General features: G+C 42.4%; 1 protein-coding gene across 6 annotated transcripts in view; it reads right to left on the minus strand.

The window, feature by feature from the left end:
• Positions 1-25843, minus strand: part of IQSEC1 (IQ motif and Sec7 domain ArfGEF 1) — a 303399-nt gene that overhangs the window by 85246 nt on the left and 192310 nt on the right. Inside the window, exon 1 of one of the 6 annotated variants that reach the window (XM_020981240.2) lies at positions 16710-16853. The exons of the other annotated variants lie outside the window; for them this stretch is intronic. Within the exon in view, the coding sequence (XP_020836899.1) occupies positions 16710-16774 (65 nt within the window). The 5' untranslated portion in view covers positions 16775-16853. Of the gene's footprint in view, positions 1-16709; positions 16854-25843 lie in introns of those variants that run through there. 6 annotated transcript variants of the gene reach the window in all.

A 25843-nucleotide genomic window follows, 5' to 3' on the forward strand; every position in this document is an offset into this window, starting at 1 on the left:
CAGCCTCCTTGCCTGTGACATCAGAGTTAAGGAACCAATCAGACGGCCTAAGCAAGACTCCACCCTTACCTAAAAAACCCTTGGCCTGGGGCCTCATTGATAATGTTGGCTGGCCTACTGGGTGTGGAATGAGACTCAGGGACTCACATTAAACTAAGAGGAATGATTAGAACTTGGCACAATCTGGAGGCCGGTTCTGGCAGACAATGTTTCTCAGGATCACTGACCTCCTTCATTCTCCTGTGATAGCCCAAAGTTCATCACAGGGACTCCTCAACTGCTGGAGTCACGATTCCATCCTTCATCTTTCTGGTGACTATGCTCTCGCTGCATCCTCTTCTCTAGTCTCCTTCTGGCTACCCCAGGGATCTCAGGTTAAGTCTTATGCCTTCCCTTGTATGAGTGAAAATTGGCTAAGAACTTTCCCACCTTCCCCCTGGGTTTGTTGTTTTCACGAGGATCTAAGGAAATAATAAATGTCACCATATTTATCCCACATTTTATTCTCATTTTAATAAAATTTCACTTAACTGTAGCTCCACTAACCAGAACCACACAAAGAGACACGCACCTCTCTGTATGTGTGTGTATAAACACAGTTTCCTTCCTTACTTTAAGGGGAAAACCAAATGGAAAGAAAAAATAGTTGAAAACAAAGATTTAGTAATCTTCCCCCCTCTCAATATACATCCATAAAACCAACTGCTTCTCCCAGGGATGAAAGTTCTAAGGTTAGAAGTCTTTGGCACAGTGGATAGAGTACTGGCCCTGGAGTCAGGAGGATCTGAGTTCAAATCCAGCCTCAGAAACTTGACACTTACTAGCTGTGTGACCCTGGGCAAGTCACTTAACCCCATTGCCTAGCCAAAAAATAAAAAAAGAAGAAAAAGAAGTCTTTGGCCAAATCTTCCATTGTTTACATCTCCCATCTATAATCCTAGCCAATGAGAATTCACCATTGGACTATGATCCTTATGTCATGCAAAATTTTCAATGGACAAAGAAAAAGTCAGTAATGAAACCACCACAGAAGCAGTGTCTCAAGGTTTACCAAATGCATTCCTCACAACAATCCTCATAAAGCAGGTAGTGCAAATCTGTTTCCCCAAGTTTACAGAACTACACTAAGAGAGCTTAAATGATTTGCCTAATAACCCAGATAAGAAGTGTTGAATCAGGCCTCTTTATTCCTTGTCCAGCCCTCTTCTCTCGAAGACCTGTATGCCTTAAGGTGAGCCTTCTCCAAACGGTTTTTCAAAGGCTCCCTAGTAACTGGATCTTCTAGCGAACGGAATCAACCCATCATTGTCCAGAGTGAATCCAGGAAGCAAAAATCTGCTAATTAAAGTAGAAGAGTGGCTGATGGCATTTTTAAAAGATTTTCAAAAAAGGTGTTGTTCTTGTTGTTGTTTAATGACATTTCTTTTACACCCTTTGCTAATTACTTCCCATGTCCAAGCGTTAGTAACTCAGAAGAATCCATTCATGGAAGGATTAGAAGTTCTAGCTTCCATAGCTAAGACAGCTGAATATCAGCATTTCCATTATCCAGTTTACTATGGAGTCTCCTGGGATGGGAGGTCCACGTTCCAACTCTGAGCACAGGCCAGCTTCACCAGGAATATGGACGGTTACCACCTGGTAGGGAGGGCAGGGGACAGTAAGGAGGGCTGGGGAGGTTGATAACCTCAAGACATCACCAGAGGCAGGCACACAGACTCCCTCAAAGGAGGGAAAGTTGGTCTACTACCTAAGAGACAGCATTCCACCTAGAAGATGCATCATAAAATGACTGCCGAACAACATTCCTTGAGGTGCTTTCACATATCTCGCAGGATTCTCACATCAGTCTTGTGGGACAGGAATGGCGCGCGTTGTCAACACCAATAAGGTACTTCCTTAGGCTGCCTCACTGTCGCCAAAAGATGTAGGGGGTTTAGTGGACTTTGGGCTCAGCAAGTCAATCGTGTGACGTGGCAGCCAACCTTGCCGTCACCAAAATACAAAAACACCAAGCCCAATGCCAACCTAGGCTGCCTTAAAGTGAGGCACAGGGTCCAGGACAAGGAGGTAAAAGTTTTATTGTACTCTGACCCCAGTCAGACTGTTATAATGTTTATAAGAAAGCAACCATAATGGTAAGGGACCTTGAAATGACACATTAGTTGAATGAACATTGGGTCTTTATGAAGAGAAGATTTAGGGGGCATAGTAGTAGTCTTTTAAGTACTGGAAGGGCCATCTTGGGAATGAAACTGGTTTTACTTGGCTCAGAGGGCAGAAGTAGTGCTGAGGCAGATTTAGGCTATTCTAAGGAAAAACCTCCTAACAATTCTTTTCCCCCAAAAGGGAACAGGCTTCCTTGGGGAGGAAGCAGGTTCCCCTCACTGGTAGACTTCAAAAAGAGGCTAGAAGACTATTCACTGGGGACGCAGAAGGGACTTTTATCCAAGATCCAGATGAGATAGCTTCTAAGAACATTTCTCACTCTTAAATTCTGAGATCTGTAGAGATTGGAGTGCTGAGAAAGGGCTCTGTGAAGGACGTGGGGCTGGAAGAGGGGATAAAGATCTGGAAAGATGGGAGGAGTAGGGAGGTTAAGGCAGCACAGTAAGCAAAGATACAGAGGTGAGAATGGCAAAGGATTATTACGATGTAGAGGGAATAGAGTATTTTGGCTGGTGGAGGTGGGGTCATATAGGGGAAGCATGTAGTGAGAGATACGATTGGGACAAGATCCCATCTTTCTGTTGGCCTTGACACTTCTTAAAATTTTACAGAATTTATTATCTGTAATCACAGCTGCTCCTGGTCCTCCAGACCTAACAGGGAGATTCATTAGATACTTGCATTGTCCTCTACAGCAAACACTCCAAAACTGTCTGGAAGCACAACCATTCCACTTTCCTCATGTGAGTATATCTCTTGTAATTTTTTTTATATTTAAAAATAAGTAAATCTAAAAGCAGAGTGTCACCATCAGAAGGTGTGTAGTGAAACCCTTAAAAATGCATCCACTTGGCTAAACAAATTGTAACACTTGAATGGAATTTCTGTAAGAAACGACAATGAGCTTGATGAATGCAGAGCAGCATGGGAAGATTTATGTGAACTGATGGACAGTGAAATAAGCAAAGCCAAAGAACACAATGTACAACAACTACAACAATGTAAACGGAAAGAACAATCATTATGAAACAATCACAACTGAGTACTGCAAAATTAGAAAAGACCAGCCCAACCTCGAGCAAGAGACACGGGATATGAGAAAACATCTCTCCACTACTTTGCAGAGGTGGGAGGCTCACAGGTATGGAACATCGAATATATTTTAGATTTTTTTAAAAAATATTGTTCAGTTATGTTGATTTTTTCCCTCTCCTTCCTCTTTTTCTTTTCTTTGAAAAATATATAAACACTTTTGTTAAATAGGATGGCTCTCTGGGAAAGGGGAGAGAAACAAATACAGGAGAAATTTTAGGCAATGGAAAAACCAAAAGACATCAAAAAAATTTTATTTGGAAAAAAAAATTTTATATATATATATATTATATATATATGTATATGACATCTATAAATTTAGAGCTGGAAAGAATCTCACAGCATACCCCTGGGATATACCCCTAACTGTAGGCATCCTAGGGCTGTCCTGGATCCTCTCTAGGATTTGAATGCAGGTCCTCTAAAACTCCAAATCCACCCCTTTTCACCCTGTATGACCTATTTTGCTTTTGGCTTCTACTCTGTTGAGTAGAAGGATCTTCTGACTAAAGAGGGTCACCATAACTGTAGTAATAGCCAGCACTTACATTGGATTAGTACTTTCATATTTTGTGTCATTTGATTCACATAATGACCATGTGAAGTAAGTGCTATAATTATTCCCATAATACAGATGAGAGAAATTAGCGTGACTTGCCCAGGATAACTGAGGTTAAGTGTCTGAAGCAGGATCTGAATTCAGATCACCCTGATTCCAAGGCCAGCTCTCTATCCATGAAGATACCTAGTTTCCTCTAAAACAAACACAAGAGTGAATTCAGTGAGGAAATGATAGCAAGACAGCACCTTCAGCTCTAAATGAGTTTGAGTCTTCTGATAAATTATGTCTGCCATTCCAAACTCAATAACGGAAGAACTTATAGTTGCAATTAATGAACCAATTCATCGCAGAAAGATGAAGGACCTTAGAGGCCATCTCACCCCACTTCACCGCAGGAAGCACCAATAGCTTCTATGACAACTTCAATGGAGCCATAGGATCACAGATTTAGGGTAGGGGATTTTAAAAGATACTTAGTGTGGACCAGATGAAACCTCATTTTACAGATGAAGAAACAGCCATAGAGAAGTTAAGTGATTTGCCCAAGTCACATGGGTTGAAAATGGCAGAGCTGGAATTCAAAGCTGAGCCCTTTGGTCTCAAGTCCAGTACCCTTTCCAGTGTACCAGACCACCTCAAATTGACCTTATGTGGTCCTGTGAAGAATAGAGGAAGTGTAAGAAGACAAGCTACAGGCAAATATAGTTATTTAAAAAGAAAATAGATTTGAAAAAACTAAATTGATAAATCTGACATAGATCCCTGGGGAAAAAAAACCCTAGAGATTATTGAATCAGTGGTTTGCGGAAGCTTAGAAAACAAAGCAGTGATTACTAGGAACCAGCATGGGTTCACCAAGAACAAGTAATACCAGACCAAACTCCTTTCCTTTTTTTGACAGGGGCCCTAATTCCTATTAATCAGAGAGCTGTTGCAGAACATGCCCGGATTTCATAAAGTATTTAACAAAAACTCTCAGTATAGAGACAATGTGTCATGGAAGAAAGTCCATTAGACTTGGGTAATTAAGTTTGTGTTAAAATCCTGGCTTTGATACTGTCTGTGTGACCTTGAGCAAATCAACTAATTTGAGCTTGCATCTTCTCTCTGTAAAATGGGGATGAATAACACTTATACCATCTTCCTTACTGATTATCATGTGGAAAAGTTTGTAAACCTTAAAATACCACATAAATGGGAGCTATTAGCAGCAATATGATGTATTGGAAAGATGGCTGGATGTACATTCTGAAATTCTGGGTTTGAATCTCATTACAGACACAAGCTGGGAAACCATAAGCAAGTTGCTGAAAAACAAAGAAATTTTAAAGTGCTATATAAGCTTTGCTTTGCAAGCCCTAAAGTTAGTTATAAAATGTGTTATTATTATGTAAGTGTGAAAAATGATACTAATTATTATTAATAATATATCTTTGTGGGCTGGCCAACAGTAAAGTTAGGTGGATTCAAAGCTGTTTGATGACCATCAAGGTTCTAATTCTGGGATTCTATGATTCTATAAGGCAAGTGAGTCTTTGAAGAATATTTTATTGGAATGATGTGTGTATGGCCTGTAAAGGCCTGAAAGAAACATTAAGGGAGAAAGGGCACACCTGCCTCGCTAGTAAGATCAGCCAGATCTGCTCAAGCCACCCAGAGTATTACAAATAACAAAACCAGATCACACTCATATCTAGGGAAAAGAGGCTTAACTTTCCCCCATTAATGAACAACAAATAACAAACATAGTTTGATCTTTCTGATGGGAATGATATAAATCCTAGCATTTTAGAACTATAGAAGGGGCCTGAGGTCATCTGGTCCAATCCTCACATTTTATACGAAGGAGAAAAGTGAGGTCTAAACCGGTGATATTACTTGTTCAAGGTCATAAAGCCAATGAAAGGCAGGTCTCAAATTGGACCTCAGGTTTCCTGACTCCCAGGGTCTGCTGCTTTTTCCCTCCTTCATAAAAGTTTCCTACTAAAACAGGTGAATAGAATCTAATAGTTACACCTTTCCTTTGCATGCCAGGCAGGATGGGTCAGGTTGAGAAAAATAAGGGTGTCAGGAAGCATTGAAAACCTAAAAAATGAGGCCTAGGCTCTACAAAATGGGGACAATAATCTTGAATCTCAAAGTCAGAAGATCTCAGAAGTTATCTATCTATTCCAAACTATACCTGAACAAGATTCCTCTCTATACCAGTGGTGTCAAACTCTAATAGGAACAGGGGCCACAAAATCATATATGAGAGTCCCTATGTATTGACTTAGAAAACCACACATTAACATTATTCATGTTTTATTACATTTTCATTTATGTTGTTAAATATTTCCCAGTTACATTTTAATAGGCTTCAGGGAGGGTTGTGATACGTACTGCCCTACTGTGCTTGATACTTTTGCTCTACATCATTATTAACAAGGTGGTATCCACATACCACTTGAAAGATCTGTAATGAGAAGGAAGCCTGCTACCGCCTGGGAAGCCCATTCCACTGCTGGTTAGTGCTACTTTTGGGGGGAAAATTTCCTTATGTTCATCTGAAATCTCCCTGTCTTCAGCTTCTACTCACTTTTCTGGTTATATATCCACGTTCTGCTTACATAAGACAACCTTTCAAATATGTGAAGGCAGCTATCACATCTCCCACTACATATTTTTTTCTCTAGGCCAGGGGTGTGGCCCTCTAGATCCTCAAGGGCGGCCCTGTGACTGAATCTAAATTTCACAGAACAAATCCCCTTAATAAAAAGATTTTGGACTCAGTCAAAAGGTTCCCCACCCCTACTCTTGGCGAAACCATGCCCATTTCTTTCAGTTTGGTTTGATAATCTTTTATATTTAAAATCTTTAAGTGGTACATATGATCTAGAGCCTGTCACCATCCTCTGGATGTTCTCCATTTTTTTAACTGCCTTCCTAAAACAGGGTAATTGGAATGGACCCCAGATGTGTGCTGGCCAGTGCAGAGTACAGAATACAATCTCTTTTGTCCTAGATACTACTGTCAACAACAAACCATTCAACTAGCATCATGGATTCAGGGCTCCCTGTGTACAAATGTGCTACCTAAGATGATGAGGGTGTAGAGAAAAGGGGAGACAACACAGCCATGGGAGCTATTAGCAGCAATATGATGTATTGGAAAGATGGCAGAAATATGGATCCTGCCATTGGAGAAATAAGTTTGATGGCAAAGATCCCGGCCTGACCATACCCTTTAGCAGCTTCCAAAAACAAAGAGCTCTCATATCCGCATCTGAACATGTAAATCTCTAACCTTGATCCTCACTTGGTCATCAGTCACTTCTCTTTCTCTATCCAGTCCCCGATTCTGTCCCCATCAATCCCTATCTAAAAGAAACACAAAGGATGTTCCCTGAGCGTGATAACAAGGCAAGAGTTGCTACAGGTACATGATTAAAATCATGCAGAGCCCAGCACCACTCCTCATTACCTTCCTAGGTTATTTCACATTTTTTATTAAGTGAATAAAAAATTTAATTAGAAAAAATGTTCACATTTAAATTACAGCTCTGGAAGGCAGATGGGGAATCAAAAATGGTGGTTTATGCTTCTAAGCATACTCCTCCCCTCAAATGATACCAGAAAGCAAAAGAAGGGACAAATTTGTCACTCCTTCCTACCCATATATAAGTTATGATTCCCTGTCAATATGTACTTCCAATCAGGGGGTTTTCTAAAAGGGGCAAGGAGTATGTAATACATTTCTTGGAAAATTTTCTATCAGGTTAGCAGGGCATATTTTTATGATGCCAGGCCACTGGGAAAAGCTCCAAAATGGCGTATACTATCTTGCAAACGGAATCTATTTTTAGAGCATCTGCAAAGCAAGACACCTAATACTGTACCCTAGATACACAGAAAGGACTTTGGAGGGTCACGTACTCAATTCAATTCAGCTCAGATTTATGTAGAGACCACAGAGCTAGGTGTTAGGGGTGTAGGGTAGGGAGAGAGAAAATATGTCATCCCTGGCTTCATGGAGTTTATAATATAGTACAGGGTTCCTTAACTGGAGTCTGTGAACTTTTTTTTTTCAATATTTTGATAACTATATTTCAATATAATTGGTTTCCTTTGTAGTCCCCTTTGTATTTTATTTTATGCATTTACAAACATTATTCTGAGAATTCCCATAGACTTTACCTGCCAAATGGGTCCGTAACATAAAGAAGGATAGGAACCCGTCATGTGGTAGTATAACATTATACTGTTCCTCTATCATCTTTTTCTACTACTCCTTGCTCTTCCCATCCACTTTATGCTCCTCCCACTTTCTGCCACATCCTGCTTTGAGTGATGGTGGGAGATGGGGTGAAAAGATGGGGCAGGGAAATAGAGGATAGAGAGAGACAGGTATATTTAGATATTGTTGGTAACACTACAAATTGGTGAAATCTGGCAATTCATAACAAGAACTACAAAACTTTTCACATCCTTTTATTCTGCTTTAAGGAATGAAACTCAAGAAAATAACCCAAAAGGAAAAAAAAAAGTAATTTGTACCAAGTTGTTCATAGCAATGCTATTTATAATACCAAGGAAAAAAAACTGGAAACAACCCAAATTGCTAACAATAGGGCAGTGCTAAGCAAACTCTGATATGAAGTCACATACTAGGGCAGGGGTTCTTAACCATTTTTTGTATTATGGACCCCCTGGTCGTCTGGTGAAGTCTATGGACCCCTTCTCAGCATAATGTTTCAAAATGCATAAGATAAAATACAGTGGGTTACAAAGGAAGCCAATTAATATTGATATACAGTTATCAAAAATTTATTTAAAACAATTGCAGACCCGAGGCAATAAAGCTGTTGAAAATTACAAATGTATTGAATATATTAATACACAGAAAGCTGCATATGAAATATCATCAAGTTAAAAGAGCAGGACACAAAATAGTATGAGTACACTGATTATAGATTATAAAAATATGTACACTTAAAAAGATCAAGAGAGAGGCTTTTTTTGCTCAACTTCTTTGTGTAGCTACTCTAAAGTTCCAGGTCCACGCATGCCAATGATTCTGTCTTGGCCCTCTCTGCCTCCATTTCCCATCTTTGTCAGTTTCAGCCTTAGCATCTATCTCAGTTGTTCTTTCCTGCCCGACACTGAGCTCCAGCTGGAATGGAGGCAGCCTTCATGGGTAGTCTGGCCAGAGGAAGGAGGGGAGAAGACCCAAAGACACTGTTCTTGGGAGGGAGCCTGAGGCAGAACTGGCAAAAGGCTTACTCACATCTTCAAAGGTCTAGAAGCAGCTACCAAAAAAAAAAAAAAGCACAAGAATGTGCTATGGAAAGTGCAGAGAATGATGTTGTCTAGGCTTGGAGAGATTACTCTAAGGAAATCCATTTTGAGAGTGCTATTGTAAAATGAGATCTAGGTGCCCAAAGGGACAATTCTCAGTGGATTTAGAAGATGCTTCAAGTACTGCCGCCCGTTTACTGGTACTAGGCTAGAGAAAGGGTTGTTCATCTGGGGTCCATTATTTGACTGGGTGGAGGGGGGTCCTGTGAACTCGAAAAAACATTATATCTTTATTTTCACTAACTCCCAACTGAAATTTAGCATTTCCTTCAATTAATTAAAAACATTATTCTGAAAAGGGGTCCACAGGCTTTAGACTGACAAGAGTCCATACCACCAAAATAAATTAACAACTTTAGAGGGAATTGACCCAAATGCCCCAGGGAGGGTCCCAGACATAGAGCATACACCAGGTTATTACACTCAGTCAGGGGTGCTTGAAAACCAATGGGTTGCTTGGTGAAGAAGCAGTGAGCTCTCCACTTAAGTTACTTCAGTAGTAGCTATATATGTTCATTGTCAAGGATGCCAGGGCTAGGGGAAGGAGGGGGAGAGGGGGAGATTCATGCTTATGTGGAGGAATGGTTGGCCAATTCCAACTCTAGAATTCTATGAATATTCCTAGACCACAAATAGTCTTCTCCGTCAAATTTCCTACAACTCCACAATTCTATCCATCTACAATGTCTAAGTAATTCTTGCCAGCAGCAAAACTGAACAGCAGGCAACCTGTATTTTCCAATTTCTCAACTCTACAGGCAATGCAATTTCCATAACACTCTTTAATTTTCCACTTCTTGGTGGACTATTTCAATTCACTGACTTGCAATACTATTTTAAAAATATACACACAGCAGCACAGAGGCTTTAGTTTCTTCTGACTGAGTCTTCAATCTGTTACACTACTTTGAATTTCCACTTCCTCAAAACATAAGATGAAAATCTCATTGCTCTTTAATTTTTCCTCCTACCTATCTTTCTTCTGCCTCTGTTGTTTAACTCTGGGCCACTGGGCAGGAGCAGGCAACTGTGTTAAGTCAAGCATGAAGATTTGAAGCCTCTAGGCCAAGTTGTCCCCAAGCAGAAAAAAACAAAAGTTTATTAGCATGATGGAACTACAGAATTCACATCTGGCACTGTGAATCCCTATCTGGTGCACACTGACATATAGAGAAAGAAAAACGTGACCTATTAGAAGGAGGAAATAGCGAGTACCATTTACTCTGTATAAAAAAGGCACAAGGGAGTATGGTATTAATGGAAAGAAGGAAGACCAGAGTTCAAAAGTCACGTATCTAGCTATGTGAACTTCAAAACTAAGTTGCCCCAGCTTCCTTATCTCTAAAAGGGCTGAAGAGGCCAGCAGAGGCCAGCCTGGATGATCCTGAAAGGCTTAAAGGCCATTTGGTGAAAAAAGTACTGGATTTGGAGTCACAAAGATGTAGTTTGGAATTCCGGCTCTATTATACATTGTTACCTGTGCAACTCATAGGAAGGGCTTCCCTTTTCTACACCTCATCTCATCAATTCAATGAAGGGGCTTAGCCTAGAATTATTCCAGCTCTGACAGCCAGATTCTATGAAGAGAGATTAATGTTGGCAGATAAATTCCTCCTGGGCACTAATTTTAGCCCATTTCAGGGGAAGACTATTCATTTGTGCTGACAAGGGGGAGGACTCAATCACTCCAGATATTCCAATTTACAAATGATTCTCCCTTCTTTGACAAGAACCAAGCTTACTGCCCCAAATGCATTTGGTATCTCTGAAGTGGTCAAAGTATGGTAACTGCCTTCTGTTTATTCATGACGCTGAATCAGAGTGTATACCCAGAAAGGGAATTTGAAGATCATGTCTGATGCTTTTATTGCAAAGAAAAGCAAGTTCAGGTCCATGTGAAGTGACCTGCTTAGGGTCAGTTAATGGTATATTGAGAATTAGAATCCAGTTCTTCTGACTTAAGGGCCAACTTTCCACCACACTTAGGAGAAAAAAAAAAGCTTTGTGGCCTATATTCCTCTATACATACAACATTCCATTTGATGAAAAATCAATGAGGATGAAGGACTACATCACTGCTCTGCTAGTGAATCCTGGCTGGGAAGTGGAATGGAGCTGTTTAGGTCTGTGGGGGTTATAAAGAAGGTTTGGGCAAAGCACCAAAGAGGGAATAGCTGAGGTCCCATTGATCAAATCACAGCTGTGTAGCTGAATACTTACAGCAGTTTTGAAGTGTGGGGATAACCCCAGATGTGTAGTCTTTCCAGAAAGCCACAAGAGTATATAGCCTCATGTTCACTGCAGCTACATGTTTTTGCTGAATTTTATTTAACCTTCTCCCCTTCCCCAAAAGGGGATGTTTTATCAGCCTAAGGACTAAAACAAGAACAAGTGACATCATGATTTATTCACCTGGAAAAGGATTGGAGCAGAGCTCCTCTGAGCCCTTTCCAGCTCTGTCTATAGTTCTAAGTATAAGCCTCTTACTGAAACACAAAACCATGCAGCAAAAAAGAATGCTTCTGGATTTGGAGTCCAGAGGTGATTCTGAACCCTCCTCTGATGCTTATCACGGGTCCATGGGCAAGTCACTCGGCCTTGCTATGCCTTGTTTGGTCCATCATCTTTAAAATGAGGATGATAAACCTTGCATTTCCTACCTCACAGGGTTGTTATGAGTAGACTTTGTCAGCCTTGAAGCATGTGAACTATGAAGCATGTAACAAACATAGAAAACTACCCGAGCAAAATCATCCACCATGGCTGTATGCTGGGCCTCGGAGAGCAAATTAAAACACCAATGATTTTAGGACAAAGTCCATAAACTGGCCAAATGAAAAGACTCTCTAAATACAGCAAATGGTAGCAAAAGCACAGCTACAATCAATAAAACGGAAAATAGCTAAAAGCTGGGTGAGAACACTCAGCAACAACTTTTGCAACAATATTTTGTTGACAACCGCCATCAGCTTTAAGGAAGAAAAAGATCATTACAACTCAATTTAAAACAAAAGTGAAAAAAAACCCTCACCAAAACCATACCCCAGGAGGACAGTAAAAGAAGAAATATCTGTAATTAACAGCATTTAAGTCCCTAAAACTAAAATGCAGAGAGGTGAAGGGTGTAGTCACAAAAGGAGGTTTCCTATTCTAAATACAGAAATGCAGAAAAATGGTACCATTTGGGTTGCATTCATCCATCATCTCAAAATACCAACCATACATGCAGGATAACTTTGCCCATTAGCAGCACTCAGAACAGGTTCTCAGTGTCCTGTGAATGCCTAACACTAGGAAACTCCCCAACTTGGGACAGGGCCATTGATTAGATGGGTAACACTCACTGATGGGTGGCAGCAGGCCATATTTCCATCTATAAACTCCACCAATTTTCTCTGACAGCAACTCTGGCTCACCAGGTTGGAACTGGCCAAACAAATAGTTCTCTAAGTCCATATCAATTAATTTCTCCAGAGATATGATTGGTTTTAGGCCCATTAGATTTGCTTTTTAGGACCAACTCTAAATTATATTTAAGAAACCAAGTGCCCACCCCCATTCCATTAAATCATTTTCTTTTCCACTCAAAATCAGTCTCTTCCCTAGAGTCTATGGCTATGCTGGATCACAGTTTCAAGGAACAAAATTGCTTTTTTTTCTTTTAAGTTTTCTGGAGTGATATTCCAGGCATGATTAGGAGAGGGAGAAAAATCAATTATAAAATGTCTAAATTGAGAAGGGGCCTTAGAGACGATTTGATCTACTCTCATATACACATGTAGGCACGCCCCTCAGTCTTTTCTCCTTCCCTTCTTTCCCTGATCATATGGCCCTTGAAATGCCTGCGTGCAGGGTTGGTCCTGGCTCTAGGGTAGGGGCCAAAACCTCACCTACATAACTGCTGTCAGAACTAGAACCTAAGAAGACTAACGGATCATTCACCATATCATCAAGCGTGTATTAAGCACCTACTACGTGCCAGGCATCGATGATATTGTAAGTTTACTGTTTCATTAGACCTTGAACTCTCGAGCAGTACCGCCCCAGTGGAGAGTGGGAGGGTGATGCGGTGGGCCCGTAATTTTGTTCTTAGCCAACGTTCATTTTAAGTGGTCTCTGACTTATTTGGTGCAAGGGCTTCTCTCTGTGTCACACACTCACATGCTGGGGACCACCTGGCAGATATTATACAAGGAAACAGGCTCTCACACAGTTCATCTTCAGCAACCCCAGTGGCCCCTTTTCTTTCCCTTCTCCCAACCTCCTATTTGCTCAGCCATCATGCTGTTTATATAGGCAGTTGTCAGGATAAGCCATTATTCTGGAGCTGAAGTTGTGTAAATATTAACACAACTAGTACAGAGTTCGGCTTCCTTGGGAAGAGATATAAAATTCTAGCCAGGCCAGTAGAATCTTCTAAAGGTCATCCAGTCCATTCCTCTGCTTCCAGGTCAGTCTACACCCACCAAAACGTTCCAAACAGATAGGTGAGTGTTCCTTGTATTAAAGAATATTTTATAATCTCCCTCCTTCCATCAATCAATCAGTAAACAATTATTAAGTACCTACTATGTGCCAGCCACTATGCTAGGGACTGGGGATACAAATATAAAAGAGAGACTAATCCCTGTCCTCAAGTAGCTTATATTCATATATACATATATATGTGTATGAGTGTATATATATATATATATATATATATAGATGTGTGTATGTATGTGTGTGCATATATATATATATATGTGTATATATGCATATAATTGTACATTAACAATATATTAATAACAAGGTATTATCCAGCCATCGCTTGAAAGATCTGTAATGAGAGGAAGCCTGCTACCTCCTAGGCATTCATTCCACTTCTGGTTAGTGTTAAGTATTGGAAAAAAAATTTCCTCATGTTGATCTGAAATCTACCTCTCTTCAGCTTCTACCCATTTTTCCTACAAAGAGAACAAGTCTCATCCTGCTTACATAAGACAGCTCCCACTAGGTATTTTTTTTCCCTGTGGGCTAAACCATCCCCATTTCATTCAACTCGGTTTTAAATATTTTACATTTAAAATCTTTAGGTAGTATATATGATCTAGCTGGAGCCTATCACCTGGCTTCCTAAGTCTCAGCCAAAATTTCACCTTCTACCAGAAGCCTTTCCAGATCCCCCTTAATTCCCTTTGTTGATTATCTCCAATTTATCTTGTATGCAGTTGTTTTACATGTTGTTTCCTCCATTAGACCATGATCTCTTTAAGGGCAGGGACTGTCTTTTGCCTTTCTTTGCATCCCCAGTGCTGAGCACAGAGCCTGGCATATTACAGGCACTTGATAAATGTTTATTGACTTGACTTCACAAAATTTGTGTGCTAGAATTCTCACAGATTCTAGACCTTGCCAGTACTCATGATGGGTGTTAGATGAGTGTTAGGGGCACAGGAAGGAATGTCTGAAGAGTAACTTTAATACCAGAGAGGCAAGGGAAATGTGCCAAACTTGCTGGTTTCCTCTGAGAGATTTCTCAGACCACATACCAGGGGCGTTAGAGCAAATGCAAGGGATTTAGGAGGCTGACTCTAACCAGTACAAAATATAGCCTGGATAACTTTAAAAATAAGTGGTCACTGTGTGCACCTGTGTTTTGGTCCTGCCTGCAACTTTTAGAGCAGCTGTTCTCCATCTCCTCTGAGAGCAGAACCAGTGGAAATGGGCTGGAAGGGTAGCAGGAGAGATTCTGAAAGTGATCATTTCCAAGAGTTAGGAATAGAAGGATTAGCCCTGTGATTTCATATTGAAATCGAAAAATTCCCTCTACCAGCGCAGGCTGGAACTTTGCAATTTATAGTATCAAAGAGTTGCCTAAAGAACTGAGTGGAAAGTTTACGGACTTGTTCAGGATCAACAGCCATCTGATGTATCAGAGCGGCAACTTGAACTCATATTTTCCTAGACAGCTCTCTAACTACTACACCAAAATGGGTGACAGGCACTTCACTGGACGAATATAAGAACTGGGAATCTCCCTCTTTCCAGTCTGGAGATAATAACTGGGTTGTCAGACTTGAAAGCAATTTAGTTAGTCAAGGTGACTTCTTAAGGTCTCTTGCAGTTCTTATATTTTGTTTGGGAAGCAGACGAGTAAGGAAGAAAGAAGAAATTGGGATACTATAGTGAGCTAATCATCTAGACATTAGATTCTTCTAGGAGTAACCCTTAAGACCTGGAAGAGGTTACCAAAGTCATTTTAATTCAAAGACAGATGGTGCTGGGGCTACATTTTTTTCTGCTTCCCCCATTCCCCTTAAGTAAAGTTCCTATTTTTTTGAGTGTCAAGCTTAAGAAAAAGGCCAGCTCCCTATCTTCCCACAGGCTGCAGGAGATGGAATCAGTAAGAACACTAAGTTTTCCAAACTTCATAGCAGCAAGGATAGGCATTTACTAAGCACAACATCCTCAGAGTCCCAAGGCTCTACACTACCAAGGGTTAGGGGGTGGAGCAGGAGCTGTTTAAAGAAACGGGTCTGTAACCACCCAGCAGTGCTATGTGGAACACTTTTAAAGCCATTTAAAAAATAAAGATCATATAGCACCAGGAGGGATCCTCGCCCTGAGTCACCGTTAAAAGACCCCTCCTCCTGGTCTCTGCCCAGTACAGTTCCGTGCAGTAGAAGCCGAGTGTGCAGCTGAGCTGTGGGTGAGGGGGAAGGGAGCATTGGGCACTCAGATATGAAATCTATATTCATCACACACAGGCATACTCACACAGACAGTAATGCAAAAATTAATTCACACTCTACAGACACATATCCAGATCCTCTTACACAAATGCATTTACAGACCCATAGTCCAAAAATACATTCACACAAATATTCTGAACACACACAAATGCACTCACGGACTACCTCCGTCACTCATACACCCCCCCCCCAATAAATGCATGCTCAGACTTCCAGGTTCTCGAACAAATGCACAACAAATAGTTTCTCAGACACACAAACACATTCATATTTACACTTGTAGACTTTCTCAGTAGACTTAGCATAGTGCCTGGCACACAGTGGGAGCGAAATCAATGCCTGCCGGCGCCGTTTCATACCGTGTCATATACAAATACACACACTGGCACAACTGCACACTCTGTCTCTGTCTCTCTGACACACACACACACACACACACACACACACACTCACTCACTCACTCCCACACACACTCACTCACTCACTCCCCAAAGGACTACCCCCCCCAGCCCCAGACCAGCGGCTCCCTCCGGCCAGTCTCGGCCCCGGGGGCCACGCTTTGCACCCCCACGTCCGTGGGCTCCCAGCGATCTGTGTGCTTGCATTCCCGGACCCTCGGGGCCATTCCCCCCAGCACACGCACGCACGCACGCACATTCCGAAATGACAAGCGGCGGAGTCCCAGCCCGCGCCCGTGCGGGGAGCCCGGAGCCCGGACGCCGGACGTCGGGCGCGGGGGACCAGGCTCCGGACCGCAGCAGGGGCGCCTTCTCCTCCGCCCCCGGCCAGGTCCGGCCCAGCAGCCCCTCCAGCCTTACCAGCTGTCAAGCTCCAGCTCCAGCAGCGACTGGGTCCGCTCCGAGTTGCAGTGCAGGCACCACATGGCTGGGCCCGGGAGGGGGGCCGGCCGGCCCCGGGCTAGCCTCGCCCTGCGGCGCTGACCTCGGCCGCCGCCGCCTCCGGGCCCGCGCCCGCTGCCAGCCCCGCCGCGGCTACCGCCGACCTTCCCTCCGGAGACTGCCCCGGAGCCCGGCCCCCGGCCCCCGCCCCCGGCCTGGCCCGGCCTCGGCCTCGGCCACGAGCCCGAGCCCGCAGCCTAGTGGGGCTGCGCGAGGGAGCGCTTGGGCACCAAGGAATGGGACCAACAGCCCGCCGGCCGGCCGGGGAAGGAGGGAGGCCAGGGAGGGAGGGCGGAGAGGGGGGAGGGTGAGAGGAGGAGGGAGGGGGAGAGGGGAGAGAGCAGAAGGAAGGGAGAGGAGAGAGGGGAGGGGAGAGAGCAGAAGGAAGGGAGAGGAGAGAGGGGAGGGGAGAGAGCAGAGGGGAGGGGGAGATTGGAGGGAAAGGAGGGGGAGGGAAGACAGCGGTGAGAGGGGAGGGGAGCAGAGAGCAAAGAGAGGAGGGAGGGGAGGGATGAGACTGGTGGGAGAGGAGAGAGGAAAAATAGTGGAGGGAGAGAAGAGAGGAAAGGGAGGAGAAAAGGAGAGAGTATGGGAAGAGGAGAGATGGAGGAAAGAGGAGCAAAAAGGGGGACAACAGGAAAAAAAGAGTAAGGGGAAGAAAGATGTGGGAGTTGGAGAGGAATGAAAGGGAAAGGCAGGATGGAGGGAAGAAGGGACTTGGGGATGGGGTGCAGGGGAATATGGTGGACTAGGGGAGACGACAAAGGAGAGGAGTGGGAAGAAGTTCTGCCCCCCCCCCGGGGGCAGATTGAGTCTTGTAGCCCCAGCTACAAGGCGTTTTCAGGGCGCAAAGTGAAATGCAAGTGGCAGGAACCCTGACTGAGGGAGAGATGCTGCTCACCCCCCACAAACTGTCTGTCTGGAGGGTCTCCCAGCCTGCTTCCCCCAGCCACTCCCCCCCACACACACATCTTGGAAAGGCAGACGGGCTCCGGGCTCTGGGCTCTGGACCCAGGCCAGATCCCCGGCACAGGCCCCATCACCGTCTGGGGAGTCGGGAGGCCTGCCCATAAAGTGAGCCCGCCCCACCAGCGACCAGGAAACCGGGAATTCCAGGAGAGGAGGGGACGGGAGGGGAGGTAGGGAGAAGAGATCCATCCTCCTCAATAGCTGCAACATCCCTCACACTGGGGATGTCCACAGTCCACCACTATGTGGGATGGGCAGAGGAGGTAATGGGAACCACCACTTCCCCGTTTTCTCCGCCCCCGCCCCCCTATTAACTTTGCAGGGAAAATAACGGGACTCAGTTTCCTCATCTGTAAAATGAGGGAGCTGGATTAGATCCTCTTTGAGTTTCCTTTCGCTCTAAATCCATGTCCTTTATGAACTCCCAGCTACCAGAACCCACCCCTCTCCACCCTCAAGTTTACAACCTGCCTTAGGCACTGAGGAGGTAAAGATTCTACTTCTCTCCGACACTCCCCCTTTTCTCAAATAAGATGCCCCCCTCCCAAAAACAAAACAAAACAAAACTCCACTCTACTAACAATATTGACACAGCTCCTACACGGGCCCAAAGCTAACTCCTCTCAGGGTCTTGCCTTTTTCAGCTGTATGATAAGGGCTTGGGGCCCCAAGATGTTTTCAGGGCTGAAACTCAGTATTGGAATGATAGCCCGGAATCTAATTGTATGATTCTATAGATAAGTAAATGAGGCTTTTAGTATCAAAGCAAGGCAGTCCATCCCTAAGTGAAGGCAGGAGAAAACCTCTTCCCTTTGTACCCCATTAAAACCACTTCCCCCCCAACCTGTTGGGGTTTTTTTTAATATTTAAATATTTCCTTTGGCTTCTGTTTTCTTGGTTTGGTACTCAATAAAAATAGGCCTAACTCAGGGGTTGGACTCCAGTGTTGACGCAATCACTTAGATGGTTAATATTTATTTTTATTTGGGTTTTGACTGGAAGCAGGATCTTTGTACCCACTCCCAGCCAACACCCCCTGCCCTTCCTCCACATTTCCCAAGGGTTAGACAGATTCAAACCAAGGCTACACATACACACATAAGTATGTGTACATACACATTGTCTGAGGCTCCCGGGATAGAATGTATTCTTCCTTATGTAAAGAAGGTTAGGGGAGGTCACGTGGGCAGTGACTAAGCTCCTAGTAAGGAGGATTCCTCAGCCTAGCACACTGAAAAAGCCATCTGGAGAAGGCTTAGTTACTATACCTGTGGTACTCTTTCTCCTAGCCAGCATCCCTAGGAAGTAGGGAGCCTCCTTTCATGGGAGGCCAGTTGGTAGGCAGGGCAGCAGTGGGGAGTTTAGTGAGGGGCTGGGATGGAGCAGCAGGATGTGACTCATGCCAGAGGACATCATAATTTGTACTCTCTGGGCTTTCATCTGGGGTGGGGGGGACTCAAAGGGCCTTACAAATGAGCATTATTCACTCAGCAGATGGGGAAATTGGGGCAGGAGGAAGGCTGAGAGGCCTCAGGCAGGCTTAAGAACAGGACCCAAGCATTACCCAACTCTAACAAGCCGGCAGGCACACTCCCACCCAGTAGAAATCTAAACAAGAGACTGTTTTGTTCGAGGGTCTGATAACTAGGCTATGCTGGATCCAAATTCCCCCCCCCCCAGAAATATTCTCTCTCTCCTTTTTTTTCTGGCTTCTCTTATTAAGGCCTAGCAGTGTTTTCTCTGCTTAATTTAAAAATAATCAACAAAGCCGCTCTGGTTATTTCTTTGAACAATACTCACTCTGAGCCCTTCTGAAAAAGGAAGGGGCCTTTTCAATCCAGTAGCTAATAAACCCTACTGAAGAGCTGCAACCACACCCACTATACATCTGTCTTGGGGGGAAAAAAGGACTTGAAATGGTCAGGTCTGGAAAAACTAGCAGAGCAACCTGAAAAAGGCAGGCTAAAAATAGATTTTAATAAGTGGACCAGAAAGAGAACTCTGTCAAACCCAGCTGTTCTCTGGTTTTGCAGGCTTTGCTGGCCGGCCATGACAGCTACAAAACATTTCTTCCCCAAGAATTCCAGGAACTTCTTCCATGCACAGAGCCCCAGCCTTAGGAATGGTTTTGGCTGCATTGCATGGGCTGGGATTTAGAAGAATGGACTTGAATTTCCTTGTGAGCATTCATTAGGAGCAGAGAAACAGACCCCTGGAAACTAAATGCCTATTAATTTTCTACTCTGTTTTTCCTGTGTTTTGGGCTGTGTGTGTGTGTGTGTGTGTGTGTGTGTGTGTGTGTGTGTGTGTGTGTGTGTGTGTGTTTCTATAGAGTTAACTGCACCGGCTATTAATAATTCAATGCTCTCCATGTGAGGAAGGAAGCAGAAAGAAAAAAAAAAAGGAAGAAAGCTGTGCCCTCAAGAGATTAAAGACAACTGAATTTTATATAGCAAACCAGATGATCAAGGTTGACTCTCCAAACCCACCCAAAATACCATAGTTCTTTCATTATGGGAGCAAATCTCAGGAGTTGAAAGTGACTTCGTTGCTCAGACTACCTGAATAGGAATCCCCAAATGCACTTTTAAATACTTCTTAACCCACTTGTACAAACTGATGCAAAGTGAAATGAACAGAACCAGCAAAATATTGTACACAGTATCAGCAACATGGCGTGACGATCAACTATGAATGACTCCGATCTTCTCAGCAGCACACAGATCCAAGACAAGTACAAAGATCTCATGAAGAAAAATGCTCTCCATATCCAGATAAAGAACTGACTAATAACGCAGATTGAAGAATATTTTTTCTTTACTTAATTCTTTCTCATGGTTTTATTTCCTTTTGATCTGTTTCTTTTTTTACAACTGTGATAAATATAGAAATATGTTTTATATGATAACACATGTATAAGTTATATCAAACTGCCTACCATTTTCAGAAGAGGGGAGGGGAGGGAGGGAGGGAAGGAGGAAAATTTGGAACTCAAAATCTTGTAAAAATAAATGCTAAAAATTTTTCTTAATATGTAATTGGGGAAAAAATAAAATACTATTTAAAATAAATAGGTACTTCTTAACCAAAAGAATTACCACCCTCCTCCTTTATGAAGCCTTCTCTGATCCCCCACCACTTTTGCTCTATATCCCACCAGAAAGTGATTTTTCTATTATCTGTCGAACTCATAACATCCCTGGCCAGGTATTACCTGGAGTTGTCTTGAAGACCCCTGGTTAAGGGGTAACTCAGTTCCTCCCAAGGCAGCCCATTTCAATTTTGGACAGCTCTAATTTTCAGAAGTTTTCCCCCTTAAACCAAGAATTGTACAAATATTATCTCCATTGTACAGATAACAAACTAGGGCTCAGAGACATTAAATGACTCACCCAGGGTCACACGCTTCAAAGGAAGGTCTTGAACTCAGGTCTTCTGACCCCAAAGGCAATGTTCTTTCCATTGTACCACAGAGTCTAAAGAACACACAGTGCATATCATTTGCCCCTTACTGGCACCTTCCTCTTTGAAGACCTTAAAGATTTAACCTCTTAAGTCCATTCTAGAGCTCATGGGTTTGGGGAGAGTCACATCACCATTTCCCCAAAAGAATTTCATTTGAGCTTAGGTTGCAACTATTTCCTGGTGCCAATGAATCAGAAGTCAGGATTTTGGACTTTGGCTCTTCATCTAATCCCAAGACTACAAATCCTCTGATGACCTTGGCTGTGCTTTGATGGTTTGTTCACAGTGTCCTGTCCTCTCCAAATGGAATACTCTGATGTCTCATGTTCCCTCACCAGAGGAAAAAGGTAAGAACTGGGAGAAATGAATCCTTCTCTAGCAGGGATGAGACAATAACACAAATTCTAGAGTAGCTAAAGTTGGTTTTTATTTTGATAGATCTTCTGTCATGACAGCAATCATACTGGGGCATTCAGAGGCATTGACTGGAGAAAGCTACCTGACTCCCAGTTACTTATATTACAATGATGCCCATAGCCATTTCTGCAGCAACACTGGCACAGAATGCCAAGATGAAAGGGCAAGGCAGGCTCCTCTCAGTATCTGGGTATAGTGTTGCCTGGGTGACACTTAGCAATGTGCCTCATTGGGGAACACCAGTGGTTTATTGGTTTAGAATGTTACCTGAGTTCCAAATGTTATTTTTCCGCTAATTATCAACATCCAAACTCTCTGAGTCATCTGGGAGTCCTCCCTTCCTCTGTCTCTCTGATCCCCAAATCCAGTGTATTGCCAAGTACAATGTATTCTGTCTCTAAAGTAACTCTCAGATCTCCTGCTTTTCTATCCTAGTTCTGCCAGGCTAATTTAGGCTCCAGTCCCCTCTTTTATGGACCATTGCAACAGCCTTGTGGATTCTTGTGCTCTAGAGCTGGTGGCAATGACCAAGTCCACCCTTCACTTTACAGGTGCTGGGAATGCACCCCCTCCTCACCTCTGCCTCTTGGAATCCCTGGTTTCCTTCAAGTCCCAGCTCAAAAGCCACCTTCTTTCCCAAAAGTCTTCCTGGTTGTCTGGGCAGTTAATAGTGCCTTCCCCTCTTAGGTTATCTTGTATCTACTCCAAGTATCTCTGGTATATACCTATTTATTTACATGTCTCCCTCATTAGACTGTAAGCTCCTTGAGGGCAGGTACTGTTTTTGCCTCTCTATGTAGCCCTGGTGCCTTAGCACAATTCTGACATAGAATGAGCTCTTAATAATCGCTTGTTGGGGTGGCAAGGGAGGGAGGAAGAGAATTTGGAACTCCCAATTGGGGAAAAATAAAATACTAAATAAATGAAAAAAATTGTTTGTTGATTGATAGATAAACTACAGGGGCTCCCTATTACCTCCATGATCAAATACAAAATCCTCTGTTTGGATTTTTAAGGCTGTTGATAATCTGACCACTTTCTACCTTTATGAGTCTTCTTAGATCTTACTCTCCTCTTTATTGTTTACTTTTCAATCCAATGGCTCTGGCATTCTTATTGTTCCTTAAACATGTTCTACTACCCAAGTCCAAGGTTTTGGTTTTTGTTTCTTACTGGCTGCCCTAATTTCTAGAACTCTTTCACTCATCTTCTCCATCTCCTGGCTTCCCTGGCCTCCTTCAAGTCTCAGCTAAAGTCCTACCTTCTGCAAGAAGTCCTTCCCAGTCCTCCTTAATCAAAGTGCCTTCCCTCCAGGATAATCTCCAATTTAGCCTGAGTATAGCTTGGAAGTTATTGTTTGCATGTTGTGTCCCCATTAAACTGTGAGATCCTTTTTTTAAAAAAAAATTAATTAACTTTTTGTTTTCAACATTCATTTTTATAAGATTTTGAGTTCTAAATCCCCCCCCTTCCCTCTTCCCAATATGGCATGCAATCTGATATAGGCTATACATATATGATCATATTAAACATATTTCCACATTAGTCATGTTGTTAAAGAAGGTTCAGAACAAAAGGGAAAAACCACGAGAAAGAAAAAACAAAAAAAACAACAAAAGAAAGAGAAAATAGTATGCTTCAATATGCATTCAGACTCCATAGTTCTTTCTCTGGATATAGATAGTGTTTTCTATCATGAGTCTTTTGGAATTGTCTTAGATCATTGCATTGCTGACAAGAGCTAATAGACTGTGAGCTCCTGGACAGCATTTCTTTGTATCTCCAGTGCTGGCCATTAATAAATGCTTGTTAACTTGATTGATATTAACAGCTGATATTTATCTACTTCTTTTAAGGCTTACAAAGTACCTGACATCCATTATCTCATTTGATCAAATAAGGAAATCGAGGAGGGAGAGATTATGTGACTTGTCCTTGGTGAAACAAATAACCAAGCTAGAATTGGAACTCAGATCCCCTCTCTTCGAGTCCATTGCTCTTACAGGGCAGATGCCTCTTAACAGATTCTCCTGATTGGCCTCTCTCCCACCAAACTCCTAATCCTCTAATCCATCTGCAGCATTGTTTCTTATGCAGTCTTCCTGTCAATTATCACTGTCCCTGACTTTTCAAACGTTATGGAGAACAGAAAAGAAGCTGCAGGCCTGAAGAAAGACAAAAGTTGTCCCAGTTTTCTAAAAAAAGGCAAGAGAGTGGAATCTCCAAACTATAGGTCAGGCAGGGAGCTGGACTTTGATTCCTGGCAAAAATGTAGAATGTGTTACTAAAGAGATGGTAACCAAACACCTAGAAGGGGAAATGATGAATTACAAAGACCCAGCAAAGCTTCAAGAAATGGTATTATCTAGCTCATAGGGTTGTCATAGGACAGGCATTTCATAAATCCTAAGGCGCTTAATACATGTGAGTTATTAACAATGATAATAATAATTAGACATAGTTACCACCCTCAAGGAGTTCAGAATCTAGTAGAGGAGACTATAAATCAGGGCTTGACTTATTAATTTGTTGATTAGTTGGACTTAAGAAAATGATGGAGAAAATGTTGATAATGAAGATTAAGTGCAAATCACTTAACCCTTGTTTGCCTCAGTTTCCTTATCTGTAAATTGAGCTGGAGAAGGAAATGGCAAACCTCTCCAGTATCTTTGCTAAGAAAACCCTAAATGGTGTCACAAAGAGCCAGACATTAATGAAAGGACTGAACAACAACAATTAGGAGAAGGAAAAGGGAATAAGCATTTATTAAGTACCTACTATGTGCCACTGTCATTGTCAAACTAACCAAGTTTCCATATTTGACAGTTGAAACACTAAGACATCAAAGGGAAACAGCAGAAAACAGTTTACTTGGATTCCAGCAGAGTGCTCAATCAAGTTTTCCTTGCTATACTTGTAAAGGGATGGAGAGATGTGAACACGAGAAAATTCAGAATTAAATGAACGGCTAGACCCATTAATGGTTTGGGGTCAACTTGGAAGAAGGGTTTTTGTTTTTGTTTTTTGGTGGGGCAACTGAGGTTAACTGACTTGCCCAGAGTCATACAGCTAGTAAGTATTATGTGTCTGAGGCTGGATTTGAACTCAGGTCCTCCTGACTGGAGGAAGTGTTTAGTGCAGTGGACACTTGTTGAACATTTTTACTCATGACTTTAGAAAAAGGAAAAGATGGCAAGTTTAACATTTTTTAGATGAGACAAAGCTAGGAGGGGTAGTTAACATACTGGAGGAGAATAAGGATCCAAAGAGATCTTGACAGCTTGAATACTGGGCTGAATCAAATTTAGGTGTCCAAGTGTATACAGCACTGGGCCTGGAGTCAAGAAGATCTGAACTGAAATCCAACCTTAGATACTTCCTAGCTGTATGGCCCTGGACAAGTCACTTAACCTCAGCTTACCTGTAAATTGTGGATAACATCAGCAACTATCTTTCAGGGTTGTTGTAAAGACTGAATGAGATAATAGCACAGTGCCTGGCACATAGTAGGTACTTAATAAATGCTTATTCCCTTTTCCTTCTCCTAATTGTTGTTGTTCAGTCCTTTCATTAATGTCTGGCTCTTTGTGATGCCATTTAGGGTTTTCTTAGCAAAGATACTGGAGAGGTTTGCCATTTCCTTCTCCAGCTCAATTTACAGATAAGGAAACTGAGGCAAACAAGGGTTAAGTGATTTGCACTTAAGTTTAATCTTCATTATCAACATTTTCTCCATCATTTTCTTAAGTCCAACTAATCAACAAATTAATAAGTCAAGCCCTGATTTATATTGTTTCCTCTACTAGATTCTGAACTCCTTGAGGGTGGTGACTATGTCTAATTATTATTATCATTGTTAATAACTCACAGGTATTAAGCGCCTTAGGATTTATGAAATGCCTGTCCTATGACAACCCTATGAGGTACATAATACCATGAAACTGCTAATTAAATGTTAGTTGCTATTATTATGCCTTTTTTACAGTTGAGGAAACTGAGGTTTATAGAGGTTGCGTGATTTGCCCATGGTCACATAGCTAATATGTGAAATTCACTTTTGTATCTTCTGGCACCTGGATATGATGGACAAACATTAATAAATGTTTGTTATAAATGATGCTATTAATATAAAATGATTCATAATAATAACCAGCTATGCATGCTGGGCATCTTACAGACCTTTGGGAACACTCATTTTGGCT

Source organism: Phascolarctos cinereus, unplaced genomic scaffold (genome assembly GCF_003287225.1).
Source record: "Phascolarctos cinereus isolate Bilbo 61053 unplaced genomic scaffold, phaCin_HiC Scaffold_4;HRSCAF=312, whole genome shotgun sequence".
Lineage (NCBI taxonomy): Eukaryota > Metazoa > Chordata > Mammalia > Diprotodontia > Phascolarctidae > Phascolarctos > Phascolarctos cinereus.